The 19,441-nt window shown below is 39.7% G+C and overlaps 1 protein-coding gene across 10 annotated transcripts in view; it reads right to left on the reverse strand.

Annotated features, from left to right (window-relative positions):
- MYO9B (myosin IXB) overlaps window positions 1-19,441 on the reverse strand; it is a 77,248-nt gene that overhangs the window by 55,179 nt on the left and 2,628 nt on the right. For all 10 annotated transcript variants that reach the window (XM_073324212.1, XM_073324215.1, XM_073324207.1 and 7 more), the window contains one exon: window positions 6,543-7,436. In XM_073324212.1, coding sequence (XP_073180313.1) covers window positions 6,543-7,379 — 837 coding nt within the window. In that variant the 5' untranslated portion in view covers window positions 7,380-7,436. The remainder of the gene's footprint in view (window positions 1-6,542; window positions 7,437-19,441) is intronic.

Consider the following 19,441-nt stretch of genomic DNA (forward strand, 5'->3'; position numbering starts at 1 on the left):
ATTATCCAAATGGCAGAAGAGTACTTAGTGCTGTTTTTATTTCACCTATCATCTCTATAATATCCTTGAGTAACCTGGAATCCTCCTGCCAAATCAAACTGAGACAAGAATCAAAATTGTTCCACAACTGAAGAGGTACCCCAATCTATTCCACAGTCTGTGCTACCATCTTCCACTTCAGAGGCACCATGCTTTATTATTTCAGTGGATTAGGAAGGCCATTGCTGTATTGAATCCAAGATATTCACATGTACCAATATTTGGTTTCAGAAGCTGGCTGGATTTTTAGCTGAGTCTTTCAAAAGTAGACATTTACAATGAATTTCTACCACTCCCAAATTATGCAAGTGGCTTTGCCAAGAATGGCTCTTATTTGGAAACTACTGCCAGTGAAGTTTATCAGCACTTTAGAAGGCCAGTATTTATCTTTTTACCAATCTTACGAAATCTCTAACACATATTCTGTGTGTCTTTTAAATAGATTCAATACTTCGCATTTTTCCTTGACAAAGTGACCATACAGAATTCTTGGAGCGTTCCAAAACTATGTAGTGAAGTAAAGCCTTCCCAATCATGTGGAATAAGCCTGGAACATAAGTTTCTACAGGACTAGTGCAAAAGTTTAACCAACCCAAACTTTGTCCTTCTAAAAAGCTCCCAGGAGATGCTAATTCCTTCAGAGGGAGATAGGGATAGATCACTCCATAATAGCCCTCTTCTGTACACTCTCTCTGAAACTCTGGTATGGGACACAGTCAGAGACAGGATACTGGGCAAGATGGACCATGGTCTGACCTAGTATGGCAGCTCTTATGTTCTTATAACTTAGTCCATATAAAAATTTCTAAACCCTATGCCCAGCCATAGTTTAGTTTTCCTAAGCACTGCCCATACCAGAAGGCAATCCTCCACTTCAGTAAGAGATTACACTTTAAAGATTAAATTGTTTAAATTGTGCAGAGGAAAACAGAGCCAGCCTAACTTTACGCTCCTATCCATCCTCTGGCACCCACCCAAAACATGTCCCTGCCATTTGTTGCAGATTCCCTATACTGTTCTAGTGTATCAATAAGGACACCTGTAACAACCACTCTATAGTTAAAACAGCAACAGTTTCATTTCTTAACTCTCTTTTCACATTTACATAACTTGAAAAAGAAATTTTTTTTAAGATGAACCATGATTGCTGTACCATCTTTTACCTCTCTTTCATTCCCTCCTTTGTTAGAAAGAAAGAAAGAAAGAAAAAGAAAGAAAAAGTGACTCCCAAAGGTATCAACTACCGCTGCTGGGTGGATCCCCGTAACACGTCAGACACTGGTGATTCATCAGACAGACAGTGGGTCATATCCAGTCTAAAGGTTGGGAATTCTTAAATTTGCCTTCAAACCAGTGTCTTGCAGATTAGCACAAAACAGTTTTAAAATGATCTTCACACATGTACTCACCAATTTGAGAGTGGGGAGGGGAAGGAAAAAGCACTTTGGATGATAAATAGTCCATAATCTCCTAATACAAATATGCTGAAATCAGTGTGTTACTGCAGTCCAAAAAAGTAATAGTTTATTTTAACTACAGTGTTTTATTAGCATTTATATATTAACAAGGGCAGTGCAGTGGCAAATCACTTAATTAGGAGGAAAATATTTCAGTCTGTTTTTTCTCCCTGAGGAATTCTGTTAGATTAGGTCACTTTTACAGTTTTGTCTTCCACAGAAAATGAATAGTCTTCACAATCTATTTTTCTAGATCAGGAGCTGGCAGGAAAACTCCAAAAAAGCTACCTAGGCAAAGCTGCCTGCAAGTTGCAGAGTCAGGTGAGTTCTGTCCCAGAAAAGAGGGGCAAACACCACCAACAGAAAACTATTCTCAGAGCTCAAGACGGAGTTATGAAGAGGGAGAAAGTGAGTTAAGCAGAAAAAGCTTTCAATTAGCCCCCAAACTACTTCCTAGTTTATTCAGCAGCTTGCTGGCTACATTTTTTAGCACTAAACACTCCAGTTGAATAGCTTTTCCTCTCTAGCAGCTATTACTAAGATAGCTACTATATCCTGAATGTTCAGTTGGTCCCCTTGCAGTCTTTAAACAGCTTTTAAAAATTACATCTTGGAAGCTGGAAATTCAACAAAATACCCGTCCCAGGGATGTTACTGTTAGAGATTTTATTAGAATGTTCCATTGTGGCACCTGACAATTTCCCATACATAAACAGACACATGTGGAAGCTACAGCGTAACAAGAGATGCTTTTCATGTCTATTATGATATTGCATGTGATTGCTATACTATTATCATCTGTAGCAGAAAAAAGACCTTGCTAAAATTATGCATGAAGTCAGAATGCCAGAGAGTGACCCAAGCTGTATTTCCTTTGGTCAAGTGTTGCAGAAGTATAAGCAACAGCAGTCTATTTTCTGACCACCTTAGTTTTCCAAGATCCATGATCTTTTATGCGCTAAGTCTATATTAATCCAGGACTGATTCTTCTTTTGATTTATTTGATATACAATATCTTTCATAGTTAACTAGGACATCTATGAATCATTTTGGCAGATCTAATGTCTCAGAAGTTGGAGAAGGTGATTTCAAGCAGCATTTAAATTAATCCCATGGCAAGGTGTAGTTGTGGTTATAATTTTTTCCAGAGTCTGGTTATTCTGAGCAAATGATTAGATGATTCAACACTTTCCACTAATTTGAGGAAAGCTGAGCTACCAGCTTTGGCTAACTAGTCTTCACGTAGCAAAGAACGTGCAGTTTCAGGTTTCCTGACAGGCTATTCTTAAAATATATGATTTTTTTTTTTTAATTACAAACACAACTTGCCAGTACTATGCCGCCATTCACCTTTTTTACGTTATATGAGAAATGTTGTTATGACTCACTTGAACTCTATGAAAAGGTCAGCCCATTAGCAGATGCCTGGCAACCAGGTATCACTAAAATAAGAGGCCACCAAAAATGGGGGAAGTTCTAAGCCAATACCTAAAGGCTCTTATAGTCTTACTGCAATCAAGCAGACTTCAATAACGTTAAGTCTTTCACATTTTAGGAGGACTCAAAATATAAAGCAAAAACGAAATAGAGTATTGCCAAATGACTAAAACACATTTCAAAGTATTCTTCTGCCCCAAAAATCCTCAGGAAAACTCATTTTCAAAGGAAGATTCCTTGTTGTGCTTGGTTCTATTAAATGAAAAGCCCAAGTGACTCTCACTGTAGCCAAATCACCAACTCTGAAACAGGACATTTTGGTTGTGAACAATTCAGTTTCTGTAAGACAGAACGTTTGCTACAAAGTTTTCATTGCATTCTCCTATTAAACTCACAACTGACTTAAGTATTCATCATCACTTAACAGAATCGGAATTTCCACTAAGAGGACATCTACCCTAAGAAAACTGGGACCCATAATTCTCCACTTCATCAGCTCCAGCTGTGATAATAATGGAGGCAGTAGCGCAGACATGAGTTGAACAGTTATTACCGTGTTATCTAACCCTACTGTAAAAATGTGAGTTGTCTATACTTCAAACCTTCACTGCTCCCACTGATACTCAAGCTGAACTCTTGGAGAATTATAGGTCCTAACCCATATGCAGACATAACCCTACTCATATTTCTTGGTTAGAGTCACAGGTGCCTCCATAACTTCTCTACATGCAGGATTGTACTGCCTTATTAACTTTCATGCATCTATGAATGCTTTATTTCCTCCTTTTTAGTTTCAAGCTGATAAGTAGCGCCCTTCATACAAACTTGTGCTCAGCTCCGCAAGACATTTTGGGATACAGCTGTACTGCATTTTGTTACTTTTATTAAGAAGCAAACAAAGGGATTTTCGAAAGTACAGCCCCAGATAGGAGTTTAGGTTGAATTAATGTGTGATGGACAAAGACCCTTAAAGCATGAGAAAAGTTCTTGACTGAAATACTCATAAAAAGAAACTATCAAATCCTAAATTTTAGATGGTATATGTTGAAATGTCTTCTTTATGTGAAGGTTTATTTAGAAAATTCCCAAGTTTAGGTTTCAATCTTTACTCATATTTTTAGCTAGGAGTGGTTCTTTATGATTCAGACTTCCATGTTAGGTGTATCAATTTCTAAGGGCTTGGCTACACTTGCGAGTTACAGCGCAATAAAGGATCCCCGGGCCCACTAGCTCGCTACCCATCCACACTGGCAAGGCATGTAGAGCGCTCTGACTCCATGGCTACAGCGTTGCTGGTACTCCACCTTGGCGAGTGGAATAACGTTTGCTGTGCCCTCTCTGGAGCGCCGCAGCGCCAGTGTGAACGAAGTGTTGCTTTCCTGCGCTCTGATCAGCCTCCGGAAACATCCCATAATCCCCTTAAGTCAAGTGGCCACTCTTGTCATTGTTTGGAATTGGCTGTAGGAATGCGGAAATGCCCTTTGAAAGCTCTGTTTCTGACAGCCCGCTGCTTATATGCTCCGAGACAAAGCAACCATTAATGTGGAATGCTGTGAGGGGGGGTCAGGGAGGCGAGGGGGGTCTGCGGCTGTCTGAACTTACAAGACAGAATGCTGACATGCTCTCAGCCCCCCAAAAACCCCACTCTCTCTCCCCTCAGATACACACAACACACTCCATCCCCCCATTTGAAAAGCACGTTGCAGCCACTTGCATGCTGGGATAGTTGCCCATAATGCACCGCTCCCAATGCCGCTGCAAGTGCCGCAAATGTGGCCACGCCAGTGCGCTTGAAGCGGTCAGTGTGGACAGATTGCAGCGCTTTCCCTACTGCGCTCTCCGAAGGCTGGTTTAACTCAAAGCGCTCTACATCTGCAAGTGTAGTCATGCCCTAAGAATGCTTGAATAAAACAGCATTCATTTTCTATTGCATAACAGATAATTACAAATCTAGCTGGTGAAGTTTGGAGTATTTGCATTTCTCATTCAGTTGGCAAAATATAACATGTGATTTCAAGCCCCTCTATCTGATTTGATTATGCTGTATCACATCTTGCAAATTAGAGTCCAAAAGAGTTAATGGTATCAGACACAGCAAGATCAGCTGATTGAATAGTGCTTTCCACAGTGACCCCTTCCTGTTTTCTATTCTAAACTGCAAACTTGAGCTCCAGCAACTAGCAAACCTCAAATTCTACTTCTGCTTTCAAGTAGCAGAAAGCAAGGCAAAATGCTTGCATGTGCTCCCTGTTCTGTAAAGCATCATGGGTAAAATTTTCAAAAGCACCTAAGTGACTCACATTGAAAAATGATATGGCAAAAAACCCTTATCACTGGTGATTGAACACTTTTCACAAAGTGATCACTCCATATCGGACCTCTCAGCCTTCATCCTCAAAGGAAACCTGCACAACACCTTCAAAAGATGAGTGTGGGAGCTTAAATTCATAACTTTTCTAGAAACTAAAAATCATAAACTCAATAAGGACCAGGCAGGCCCCTCATCTGGTTTTTAAACGAATTGTTCTGCTTTTGTAATGTTTGTTCCCTATCCAGCACTGAGACAAAACCAGATATGGTTTTATGCAGTATCTGATGAGGGATGCCATAATGGAGAGTGCCCCACTCCACCACCACCAGCATGACCTTGTACACACCATGCGCATGGTCACACCAGTGGGGGCAAGATGACACAATCTTCCAAATGGCGCCCCCATGTGGCGTGACCCTACATGCACATCACACTGACAGGGATGGGATCACTCCCACATCATTCCCAGAAATACCAGAATCTCCAGTATTCCAGGTATATATGAGAGGCCACCCTAATAAGGACACTGGATTTAATGCTTATTACAACAATCTGTAATCCACTAACACCCCTGTATAAGACTGGTGGTTGTTGTCTTTCCTTCTGCTGGAAATGATGTAGTAATTAAGACAGAATTTGCTCAGAACTCTTACGGGTTAATCAAAATTTCTCCCCAGCTGAGAACATGCTTCTGCCTGAAGCAAACATTTACACCAGAGAAGTAAATCCCCGCGAAAGGGAGTTCACAATGGAAAGGCTAAAGACATCCTCACCATGCAAAAAAGCACCAATAGACTCAGAGCAGTAACTATTTCAATGGAGAGCTATTTACTTATGAAAACATTCACTGTATTCCTTATTCAGTGGAACCAAGTGACTGGTTGTATTTGACCCTAGACTCAAATACTGACAGTGTCCTAATGAGAGACACCCAATGAATCCTTCACCCCAGCACATTGAGCTCTGGCCGTGAAAATATAACTGATCAAAATTGACATCTCTGAAGACGAGAATATAACTTGCAAAGGAAACATAGAGAAATAGCCTATTTCAAAAGAGGACTAAATGGTCTATTTCATCTATGCAGAAAGTTAGTTGCAAAGAAAGATTAGAGATTAAAAACAGAAATAATTTAAAAATCTGTCTTCAAAGTAGCAGATCAACACAGACTTGGATTTTCAATGCCTCCGCAGGAGAAAGGCCTTCAAAATCCTCCCTAAAAATGACACATACCAGCAATTATTCAGAAAGTTTTTAAAAAGTTATTTGTGCAAAGAAACATTTCAGCCTAAGTTTACCTCCAGTACTGGTCCAGCTCCCAAAATAGTTCTCTCCACACCACTTGCGTACCCCTTCTGACTCAGTGCGGTGAGACAATGAATTAAAAAGTTTGTACTTTGAGTTTTTCCAGATCCACTTTCACCTGAAATGACTATGCACTGGTTAACGTGTTTTTTAAGCATTGTATGATAAGCCACATCAGCTATGGCAAAAATATGGGGCTCCAACTTCCCAAGTTGGTGATTCTCGTACATCTTGACATATTTGGGGTTATAAATGGGCAAGAATTTGAAGGGGTTGATGGCAATCAGAATGCTTCCTGCATACGTATAAATCTTGTGTTTTAGAAAGCGGCGTTTGAGATTCTCTAGGAGTGTCGTTTCTGTTAAATTGGAGAGATTGCATAAGTCATCAAAGTCTTCCTGATGCCATGGAAGAAAACCCCTTTCAACCAATCGTCGAGCATCCTTCTCCTTGGACACCAATTGCATATGGACATATTTGATGGTCCCATCAGTGTCCCTCTCTTGCAAAAGAAAGTAGTACCCATCGTTTTGTGGATGCTCATCCTGAGCACGGCGGGGCCAAAGCAAAACCCTATGAACAGGAGAGTCATTCAAATCAAGTACCCATTCTTCACCTCCCGATTCTTTCACCTCCACAAGCACATAATGCTTTGAAACATCCAAGTTCAAAATATGTATCACATCCTTGATTACATCTGAAGTGGTGCTGTCCTTAGTTGCAGTCACACTGCAGCAGGTGGTGCTTTCTGTCGAGAGCTGGGGGTAAATATGAAGATTATAGGCCGCCTTCTCCTGGCAAACTGCACTTCCAGCATCTTTTAAACTCATTCTGCCCCCAACCTGACTTCAGCATACCGCCCCAGCTTGTTGCTCAGTGCCCATTATCTGCAAAAGGAGAGTGAAGAGAGTCAGATGTTTAAAGGTATCCTGTTCAACCGGTTTCCCTGAAATACAAAAGCAACTGAACCAAAAAATAAAAAGTTATCTGAAATATAAGATGAAGTTATTACACAGGCAAATTTATGGAAAGTAAGGTGTTTTCCTGAACATCAGTGATGTTATTTCAAACAAACTGCCCATTTTTACTTAGGATCTCGCAATGGAAAGATTTTCTTTATGAGTGAGACTCAGATGGCAGAGGTTGGGGTGGAAAGAGTTTGAGCATCTAGATTTCACAAGCTGTTCCTTCCAGCCTGAGATAGTTCTCTCCTCACTTAAGCACAGTGGCTATTTCTTTCATAAAATTCACAACAATTATTGAAAAGAAACACAATTTAGAGTTAATTTCATTACTATCAATCAACCAACAACCACACCCTTAATGCTCCAAAGTGTATTTTTGCTTTTCGCCTCCTATTTCAGGAAGTGATCAACTAAAATTAGTCTAAATTGTAGCACATTTCAGCGATAAATTTTGTAACTAGCTCATCTGGGATTCACAACTCTCATTCCACACCTAAAGAACCCCCTATTCATTCCTTTACCTTTGTCTTTCTAACTATTGCTTCATCTCTCTCCTCCCATTTGCATTCAAGTTCCTCATACATGAAGCTCCTGTACTGTCATTGATTCCCACTACCTTGATTTCCCCTCCTCAATCCCTACTGGACCCCTGCAATTGAGCTTCAGTTTCATGGGAGTAGAGAGAGCAGATCTTATGGAAGTCAACCAACACCTTTTTGTGGCCAAGTTAAAAGATGCTGGTCTGTATTCCTCTGATTTGCAATCCACTCTGAATCACTGTCCTTCGTTCAGTGTGGTGCTTCATCAGGCATTCAACCTCCACCTAGTTATGTTCTATGGGTAGTCACACAACAAGTCCAAACCATTATGACTGTGGTACACTGAGTTCAGTGACCTCTATTATTAACTTCTAAGTGGAGAGCAGTTTCCTAAGGGAAATCTTGCCGTTTAGGCAGATGGACAATAAAGCTCTATCTTTGCTCTCTTCAATTTAAGGTGCTCTATAACAGTATACGCAGAGGATGCTACTTGAACAAGTTTCAGAGTAACAGCCGTGTTAGTCTGTATTCGCAAAAAGAAAAGGAGTACTTGTGGCACCTTAGAGACTAACCAATTTATCTGAGCATAAGCTTTCGTGAGCTACAGCTCACTTCATCGGATGCATACTGTGGAAAGTACAGAATACTTGAACAAGTGACCCAAATACAAGTCACAAGTTAAATCAAAACATAGTACAATATGAGAAAGTCAATTCAAGTTATAAATTAACATGCAGTCATTTTCAATGGCAGACAATTTTAGGCCAAAGGGTTCCACAAATAAGATCTACAGTGAGTTGGAAACATTATTTTGTTGGCATTTCCACCACAGGCGGTCAATGAATTACTCCCGAGATGCACACGACAGTTCTGCCACTCCTGAACATAGTCTAAGAATGGAGAACTTCATTTCTAAGCAATTCTGTGTAGAAGCAGGAGTTTCTGAAACATTTTCTGTTACGCAAGTTTTTTAGATTATTTTCAGTTCATCCTTATCAAACGGGAGGCAGAATGAACCACAAACAGTGGGACAAATAATGGCACTTCTCTGGTTAATCCATATGATCCCCTGCAGAATGGTTCCTTATTCTACATAAAAATTAAGTCTATCACTTCTAAGAGGCTCGTTGTAACACTCACACAGGCGGTTGGATCGGACGACTCAGGAAGTCCCATCCATTTCTTAAATCTATAATTATCACTGATTTTTGACTCATGGCAGATACTCAACCACAAAGGTTAAAGGTTTCAGAGTAGCAGCCATGTTAGTCTGTATTCGCAAAAAGAAAAGGAGTGCTAGTGGCACCTTAGAGACTAACGAATCTATTTGAACATAAGTTTTCGTGAGCTACAGCTGAATGCATCCAATGAAGTGAGCTGTAGCTCATGAAAGTTTATGCTCAAATAAATTGGTTAGTCTCTAAGATGCCACTAGTACTCCTTTTCTTTCTTTAAAGGTTAAAGGGGTTACATAAGAGCAAGTCTACACTTAAAATGTTTCATTGGTGCAGCTGTACTGGTGCAGCTGTGCCACTGTAGCACTTTAATGAAGATGCTCTAAACTAACGGGAGAGAGCTCTCCTGTCAGTGTAGTTAATCCACCCTCCCTGAGGCAGTAGCTATGTCAGCGGGAGAAGCTTTGTCAGGCAACAGCAAAGTAAAATTTACAAGACTCTGCTACTTTCACCACCGCTACTCAGAACCCCAGTCAGCAGTGACACTATCAAGAAACAGAATTTCACCTTACTGCTGCTTGGGAAAGCTAAAAGCAGAAGGGACCCTGGACTTATTCATGGAAAAGAGGATTCAAAAAACCACTAAAGCTACAGACGACAAAGAGTGACAAAGACCACTTCATCTTATCTCCTCAGCCAGGCAGTTCTGGGAAAAAAGTAGAGTAGCTTAGACCCTCCCCAATCACAGAATTTCTGCTCTCTTCCAGCAGCGAGAAGTTTCAGACACTTACTAGCCAGAGACTGGTATGAAAGATGGACCCAAGCAGAGTCCAGAGGCAGCATTCCCACAGAAACCTCAGCAGCCTTCTACTTCCCAGTTGCTGAAGGTGGCTGGAGGCTGCTTTTCTTACCTAGGCATTGACCTTGTTGATAAAGCCTACCCAACCTCATCTACTAGCTCATATAAAGGCTGTCTGATACATTTTTCACTCATCCATCACATTTTCCAAAACTAAAGTCTTGGATATCTGCTGGGGGAAATGGAACACTAGTAGTCTCAGCTCTGTTCATGGAAGACAGAGGCCCATTATAACATAATATACTGCTTGTTTAGGGGACAGCTGGTGGTCTGAGCTCAGGAGATTTCCAAGACTGAGAAACAGGAAAGAAATATTTCCCATCCTGGGGAAGGCTGATCACCGACAAAGCAACATGCAGATGGTAGACATCAACCTGAGAGTATTTATGCTAGACACAGATTTGCAGTACATACAGTCATCACAGGCATCTGCTTTAGGGGACATCAAACAGACAACGCAGTTTTGTTTCCTCACTGGGATAGTCTAGGGCACAGAGCCTTCAGTGAAAAGAACTTGCTGTAACATGATTACTACATACATTCACTGAAGGAGAAAATAGGAAGAGTCACCATAATGGTTGCTTCACTTCAACCAAATACGAAATCCAGATGCGGTTTGCTTTATTTTAACACTGCTGAATTTTCAGAGGCCCTCTTCCTCCTTGTGGATCAGCTGCCTCACGTAAAACATTTAGAGAGTTATTTAATATTGATGTTAAAGGTTATTTTAATATTAAAGGCTGGGATTTTCAAAGGACTCTAAGGAAATTGGATACCCAGCTTTCAATGAATTCTTTTTGAATTGATTTGCCTTTGAAAAATCCAGATGAAAGTATTCAATAATTTGTGTGAAGGTGACCAAAACCATTAAAACTTAATTGTTAAAGTTCACTTCGGAGTAGTCTGAAATGCAACGTTGCAATAATCCACTTCAGATACAAACAGGAGGAGAACCTCAGTGCAGTGTCATAAAATTAGAAACTTTAAAGCACATCAATTGTTAGGTCTAATTACCTTGACAGTATCCCTTTAAAAAGAGCTAAAGTAGTCTCACGAAATCTTCAAAAGCAAAGCAGAAATGAACATGGATGTTCTGTGAAGCAATAGGCATTAAACAAAACAAGATGTAAATATCTTCTGGTCTACCCATCAATCTGCTTACAGATCCCAGCAGAAGATGCCTCCACTATTCACCCCAACAGCTCAAGGCCACGATTTGGCAGGTTAATGAGCTGAGGACTTCTCTGCCTACAAGTTCAAAAACTATACTAAATCATAACCTCGAGGCTGAAATACATTTCTCTTGGGATAAACATTTAAAATCACTTGAACAGGAGAAATCAAACATTTCAATAAAACTAGGCCTGAAGCCAAGATGATATATACCCTACAGCCCTGTTGGACCCAGCAAGGGGTTTGGTGGGCTTTTTTTCATATTTTGCTCAATGACAGCTCCAAGGAGTGCCCAAGCAGATAGTCTCCTCCCACCACTGTGCAGAAAAGGCCTATCTGAGGTTTTAAAATACTGGCCTGAGCAGTGTGGCTGAGGAAATAACCTTTTGGAACACGTTCTAGACTAGGTAGAAACTAGCCAACACTGGTCAGGTAAACCATATTTAAAAATTGTGCTGAATTTGCTTATAATAGTTTTATAAGCTGGTTCAGAACCTTTATCGCTTCAGTGTAAACAGGGCTCTAAATGCTACATAAACCTGAGGTCAGCTGTAGCAGAGACATTGGACACAGAAGAAAATTAGACTCTTAAGATGAATGTCTGTTGCCACAGGCTATTACTGGAATTTCAGATGGAAATAGTATGCCTAAGCAGTCTGCTAGAGCTAGTAGAGTACATTACAGAAGTGAATTCATGATGTACTACTGGAGAACTACTAGATCTCTAGGCTGGTACAATAGAAACCAAACCAGACTTTCAGATAATTTTATCTTCTTCCGCCTCTCTTGATTGCCTCATTGATTTAAAGTAGGACATTTACCATATGACCCAAGCAATGTTATTTTTTATTATTTGTATTACAGTAGTATCCAAGGAGCCCTAGTCATGAACCAGGACCGCATTGTACTAGGTGCTGTACAAACAGAACAAAAACTCCTTGTCCCAAAGAGCTTAAAATCTAAGTATATGACAAGAGATAACGGATGGATACAGACAGACAGGGAGTGCAAGAAATCTATTCTTTTTTCTGTTTCAGTTTTCATTACCCTTCCCCTCTGCCGATATGATATACAGAATATTAACAGAATACTTACAAGTAGCACGAATATAATCAGTTTGTTAAGGAGCACCGCTTAACCCAATATTCATTTTTATGCTAAGTACATGCAAATTGCTCAGCACTGAGTATACTAAAGATTTCTCAAACAATAACCTATTCAACATGAGAGTGTCTCATTCACTCCATCACAGAAGAAGGGAGTAGCTGTCATTTACATCACTGGAGAAGAGCAACGTCCCAGAACACCAATCATTCTCTCTGGGTGGAAGCGAGGGGAAGCAACATGCTTTAATTTTACCAAGTAATTAGCATGAACTTTTTAATATTCTCTTCTTGCACAGACAGACAATGTGAAGAGGAAGACATTGGAGTTGGGAAAGTAGGATAACAAGCAAATTTCAATGAGTAATTCTGTAGATAGTTTCAAACTGTTCTTGAGCCTCAATAATATCAATTATGTTTTGTAAAGTACATAAGAACACACTATTTTACGATCTGGTAAGCTACTGGAAAACAGGACAGTGCCTCAACCAGCACAGGGTAGCTGTTTAGTTTAAATAAGGCCATAATTTGAAGCTGCATATTTATCCAGTGAATCATACTGAAGCTAAAAGGGAAAGCTAACATTACAACAAAAATGTGCAGGAAGAACTGATCATATATTTCAATTCTTTTCATTTCCATGTACACTTGGACTGCCTCATCCTTAGGGCCCTTAGTTTTCAGGTTTTATTTTATTTATTTTTTTCCCTGGGAATTTATCTGTGTTTATTACTACAACAACAAAAACAGGTGAAAATCAGTGCAAAAAACTATTAATTTTTCTGGGTAAACATAGGGGTTTATTTTAGTGGATGGAAGGACAGGGGAAAAAGTATTCAGTAGATTAATGCTTTGATGAGTGGAATTCAGTGTGGTTGTTGAAGAACTAAAACAGAACTCAAAACATAATGCCTCCTCTGGGTTTAAGAAAACAATGTGTCTCTAATCTCCAAATGAAACTTTTCATTTGAATAAACAGTTTACTATTGTAGACTTAGAACCATTAGCCTATAAATATTTACATTTAATAACTGGGCCACACCATTTGCAGCGCATACACTCAACTTCATCCTTTCCTCCTGTTTTTGTTTTTTTAAAACTTTCAAATACTTCCTTGTGTTCTGATACAGATTTTTGTTTTCTTCCCATTTTAGTGTGTCAAATATTTAAACTGTTACCAGCTAATAGCTTGAAAAGTGTATGTGGGGGGCGTGAGATTCATCAGTATGTTCAGATGCTACGCCTGAGGGAACTCTGCGTCACTGTATGTGCGCAGAATGCATGTCCCCCACAGATTTCTTTGTTTCCCTACAGAAAAATGAATTCTGATGGGGAAACAAAGGGAAGCCAAAAGAGTGGTCACACACCCCCACCCTGGCAGTGCAGGCAGGTCGGTTTGGACAACTGGAGCACCCGGTGGAGACGAAAATCACTGCTGTGGGGGGAGGACGGGGGACTGGGCAGTCGTGTGTGTGAGAGACACTGTCCCTCTTGCTTGCTATTGCAGCACGCTCAGCATGGAGGGGCAGGGTATCAGGGTGTTTCTGAGGTAGGCCGGCATGGGGCAGGCTCTGCCTCCTCAGGCAGAGCAAATGTAGCAGCCTGCCTGCTTAGTGAATTGTTCCCATTGTCTTTGTGAATTCCCCCAGTAGTATAAAACAGGTGTAAACGTTTTAAGGCTCTTTTACATTGCCAGAGTGGTGTAAAGGACAGTACAGCCTTATAAATGTTTACGGTGCTTTAGTGATTAGAACTGAACTAAATTTTTGGACTGAAAAAATTTCCTATCAAAATGTGCTCCATCAACTGTTTGTTACTGACCTTTCTGCAGATGCTCAGTAGCCAATATAAATTGTGAGTTTGATTCCCCAGCCATCACTTGCTCTTCAGTTGCCTATGACGTAACACTGAGCATATGGCTGCATATATTTGTTGACTAATAACTAGAAATAAAGGGTCAAACCAAGCTACATTATATTAGGCAAGGGGGTTTGGGGATTTTCTTCAATACTCCCCACTCCCATTCTCCATCCATTGCATTGTAGTTTAAATAAGTTACCAAAATACTGTAATTGAAACCAGCGTGATTATATTGTGTTATTTTGATAAACAAAATATGCAGAATTTTAAAATATTGTATGCATAATTTTTTATTTTTGGTGCAGAATTTCCCCAGGAGTAAGATGTGCATGCACTTCAGAGCTTGCATGCATGCCTGTTTGTTTATTGTGTGTATCTTCTAGACTACTAAATAGCCTTACTTCAACTGGCAGCTTTGCATATCCACACAGACTAATGTGTTATCTGAATACATATATCTCATGCAATGTACTATATTTTCCTAATAACAAGTTTATGATTTTATTTTGGCAGTGTTCATGGTCATGTATTTTTCAACATGAAAATAGCAACAATACATGACTGATCTCCAAAGTCAAATACAGTTCAGTAATATTTAATTCAAACCACAGACTTTGCAAGATACTAGTGTCCCTGAGTAATGTGAAACACCAATTTTCAATTATGTCTTTGCTTCAGAAACATGCAATTACTGACTATGACAGTAGGGCTGTTTCTTAAACTGAAAAGGAGAAATTCTCCATCTCCCATAAGAGAGGATATTATAGAGGTGCCCCAACAACTCCAAGGCTGCACTGAGCTTTTCCACTTAAAGCAAGGTTTAAATCCCCTAAATTAACACTGAGCTTCCCAAACGTGTACTACTACTTTCAATAAAAACAAACTTGAATTCTCTTGCAAATTTTCATATTACAATCAGCTGCAGATTGAGAAGTCTAAGCAACTTGAAATCCTTCTTACTGGATATTTTACATACAAATGTAAGATTTTATTGGATTCACTATAACTTTATTTTAATGCTCTGAGACTTGTAATTTTCCACTTGTAATTTTAGTTAATTCTGAATCAAACACCATCAAAGTTTTTTTTGAAAGAAGTATATGATGGCTAAATGTTATTATATTTTTCTTAGCTGTTGTCATCAAGGAAACCAAGAGACAAAGTGTCTTTGCCATGGGCTTCCTAACAGAACAAGCTGGACTCTAGTAGGGGAGGCTGCAGAATAAAAAGGGCGCAAGCATGCTCCTTACCTCACCCTATCCTCACCCCAACCTCAGCTTTGCTGCTCAGTGGTGCATAAGGCAGAGGAGGTATTCCTCACCCTCTCAACTACCTGCTCTGCTCCTTACTGCCCCTCAAGCCCCTGCATCACAGCCCCACTCTGCCCAGGCCCCAAAGTCCCTACAAATCACATACAATCCACACATCCAATTCCTCTGAATCATACTCAGATGCACAGCTTAGTTCTGAACTCAGCAAAATTAAGATGTTCTACTGGACACAAGTTTATTTCAAAAGCCGATAATGCATTATTACCTAAATTAATCTGATGGCAGAGTTAAGGCTATGGTGCTTATTAAGTGAGATTGAGAGGAATCAGATGTGCGTGGCTGTATGGTGGAAATGAAATGGAGTTAGCTGTGGAGGCAGAGTCGGAGCTTGTTTGGATAGTGTGAGCATTGTGCGGCAAAGTGCATGTATCAGGGTGGCCTGGATGTTAATGTTGCCTTACCTGGTGATTTTCTTAAGAACATAAGAATGGCCATAGTGTCAGAAACAAAGGTCTATCTAGACCAGTATCCTGTTTTCTGACAGTGGCAGGTGTCAGATGATTTAGAGAGAACAAACAGAGCAAGGCAATTGTTGAGTGATCCATCCCCTGTCCTCTGGACGCAGCTTCGGGCAGTCAGAGTCTTAAGGACAGCATGGGGTTGCGTCCCTGATCATCTTGGCTAACAGCCGTTGGTGGACCTATCCTCAATGAACTCACCTAGTTATTTTTTGAACCCAGTTATACTTTTGACCTTCACAACATCCCGTCAACTAGTTCCACAGGTTGACTCTGAATTGTGTGAAGAAATACTTCTTTATGTTTGTTTTAAACCTGCTGCCTATTAATTTTATTGGGTGACCCCTGGTTCTTGTGTTATGTGAAGGGGTAAATAACTCTTCCCTATACCATTCATGATTTTAAAGATCTCTATCATATCTCCCTTCAGTCATCTCTTTTCCAAGCTGAACAGTCCCAGTCTTTTTAATCTCTCCTCATATGGAAGCTATTCCATAGCCTTAATCATTTTTGTTGCCCTTCTCTGTACCTTTTCCAATTTTAATGTATCTTTTTTGAGATGGGATGACCAAAACTACATGCAGTATTCAAGGTGTGGGCATACCATGGATTTATATAGTGACATTATGACATTTTCTGTCTTATCTATTCCCTTCCTAATGGTTACTAATATTGTTAGCTTTTTTGACTGCTGCTGCTGAACATTGATCAGATGTTTTCAGAGAACTATCCACTGTTTCTTGAGTGGTAACAGCTAATTTAGCCACCACTGTTTTGTATAATTGGGATACTTTCCAATGTGCATTACTTTGCATTTATTAACATCTAATTTCATCTGCCAATTTGTTGCCCAGTCATCCGGTTTTGTGAGAGCCCTTTGTAACTTTTTGCAGTCAGCTTTGGATCTGAATGATTTTTTTTTAAATCATCTGCAAACTTTGCCATTTTACCCTTTACCTCTTTTTCCAGATCATTTATGAATATGTCAAATAGCACTGGTCCCAGTACAGGTCCCTGGGGGATCCTGCTATTTACCTCTCTCCACTGTGAAAACAGACCATTTATTCCTACCCTTTCTTATTTAACTGGTTATTGATCCATGAGAGGACCTTCCCTCTTATCCTATGACTGCCTACTTTGCTTAAGAGTCAGTGAGGGACCTTGTCAAAGACTTTCTGAAAGTTCAAGTACCCACTGGATCACTTAGACCACATAATTGTTGGCCCTTTTCACAGAATTCTAATAGATTGGTGAGGCAGGATTTCTCTTTACAAAAGCCATGTTGACTCTCCCTCAGTTCTTCATTCGATTAGTAGTAGTACTCCTCCATTAAGGCCTACTTTCCTGAAGGAGGCTGGGTCCCCATTGTCCTCGGTACTATAATTACACCCATGATTAAGGTACTTTTTCTCTAAGTTTTATGTGGGTTTAAAAATAATTTATGCAGCCATACCATAATCTAGACATATCTGAAACAGCTTTACAAACACCGTGCGGATAAAGACCACTGCTCGTTGAAGTAGTAGAGCATATTATCTCTGCAAAGAGCTGCATCATGTTACCAATCAAAGTTCAATATTGTATATGGTAGCATAATAAAGCCCAGGTAAATCCAACTCTGCATGCTCCACTTCATTATTAAAAAGGTACTTGACGTAATTAGTAAACAAAACAAAGCAGACAAGAGAAATTGACCTCAGTGAGGAGGCAAGTAAAGTAGAAGACCAAAACAAAGAGGTTCTGCTAATCCTTTCACAAATGTGCAACCCACTATTATTTCATTAGTTTTTTATACAAGGAAGAATTTTAAATACGGTGCATAGGGTGCTCTCTCTGCTTGAGGCAGGGGACTTCTGGAAAGTTTTCAATCTACTTTTTCTTTTATGCTTGTACTTGCAAATTGAGGATTGGTAGAATCAGGCCTTGAAGCACAGTTCTTGCAGCTAAAGTCCATGGCACCTGAGGAATACGGTGCCCAAGTCTATTTTAAATAGATGCTTGCATTTTACCGGAGGCGGAGGGGTAAAAAGTATCTCCTCCACACATGAGGATCACATATACAAATTACCTATTGGAGTAGTACTGGACATTGTTCTTGAAATTAAAGTTGCTTCCATATATGGCCAGAGGTTCCCCTTTTACCTCCATTTTAACAGTGTAAAAATAAACTATTTTTAAGATCATGGCTAAATGCTAGAAAGGAATTCTACACAGACATGAAATGTCTAGTTAAAAATAAATCAAACAATATCTATTCAGAGGCACTTTTTACAATCTTTAAGTCCCTAGAAATGCAATATGTATCTATTTTGTATAATAGCAAGGAGAATACTTTGATCAGTTTATAAATAAACATCAACTATACCTTAAATCAGACAAAATAAATGCCAATTTTCACTGTTAGTATTGAAGTATGTAATACCAAATCAATGTTAAAGAGAAATATTTTGTATTTGGGATTTAAGCAATGTATCTGTAGAAATTCTTGGCGTGTTATTTAAAAATTACACACTTTCCACACTATAAATGTGTAAGAACAAGTACCAAATCCTGGGATCTTTAAATAAAATCAGTTAAAAGTTATCAAGAGTTGAGACCACCAAGATTACATAAGTAAGGGTTTTTTCTTTCTGAATTCCAAGGATATGAGAAACAAGACATTTGTCCTTACAACTAATAGGTCATTTTTAAGGTGGGCAGACTTGTGTTATAAGTATATGAGTCAGACAAACAATTTATTCATACATCAGCTTGTTCAACAGGTCTAATGCTTGAATCACTATTTGTCAAAAAGCTCAGTTTCTACGAAGTTTCAATTATGGATAGGTCTCATTTAAATTTTTCATCAGCTGCATTTACGGTTTCCAAATTATTCAGCCCTACAAGCATTTTAAGTTCCACAGCAAAACTGGAACAGAGACCTAAGAACCCCCCTATTCCTATGCTGGTTAGAACATCTGAGTTTTTGGGCTGCCCCATTTCACTGAAGTATAGCATTACTGAGTCAACTTCTGGAAAAAGCTCTTTATTAAGCCAGTCATTCTCAAGTATAGCAAGAAAGCATGGTTCCACTTGATACAGTAAGGAAGCTATGCAGAACCATTCTAGTACATAGCACTGTGGGCTCTCCCGTGCTTGGGAGTAAGCCTAAGCACCAACACTTAACATTTAGGTGTTTCCCTGGGTTTTGGGAATGGGACAAGAAGGGAGCACACCGGTGCAGCAATGGCACAATAGTTGCTGGGGGGGGAGGGGGCACTCCCACATTGTCTCCAGTGGGAATTACCCACTCCAACACTGAAGTTCATCTGGGTAAAGTACAGAAGTGAATGACTAGTGAAAAAGAAAAGCATTTCAATACAGGATGCTGATTAATACCCCCACCGTCACTACCTATTCTTATACAGTACTATTCATCAATAGAGCTCA

The sequence above is a fragment of the Lepidochelys kempii genome, chromosome 25 (genome assembly GCF_965140265.1).
Source record: "Lepidochelys kempii isolate rLepKem1 chromosome 25, rLepKem1.hap2, whole genome shotgun sequence".
In the NCBI taxonomy this organism is placed as follows: Eukaryota; Metazoa; Chordata; order Testudines; family Cheloniidae; genus Lepidochelys; species Lepidochelys kempii.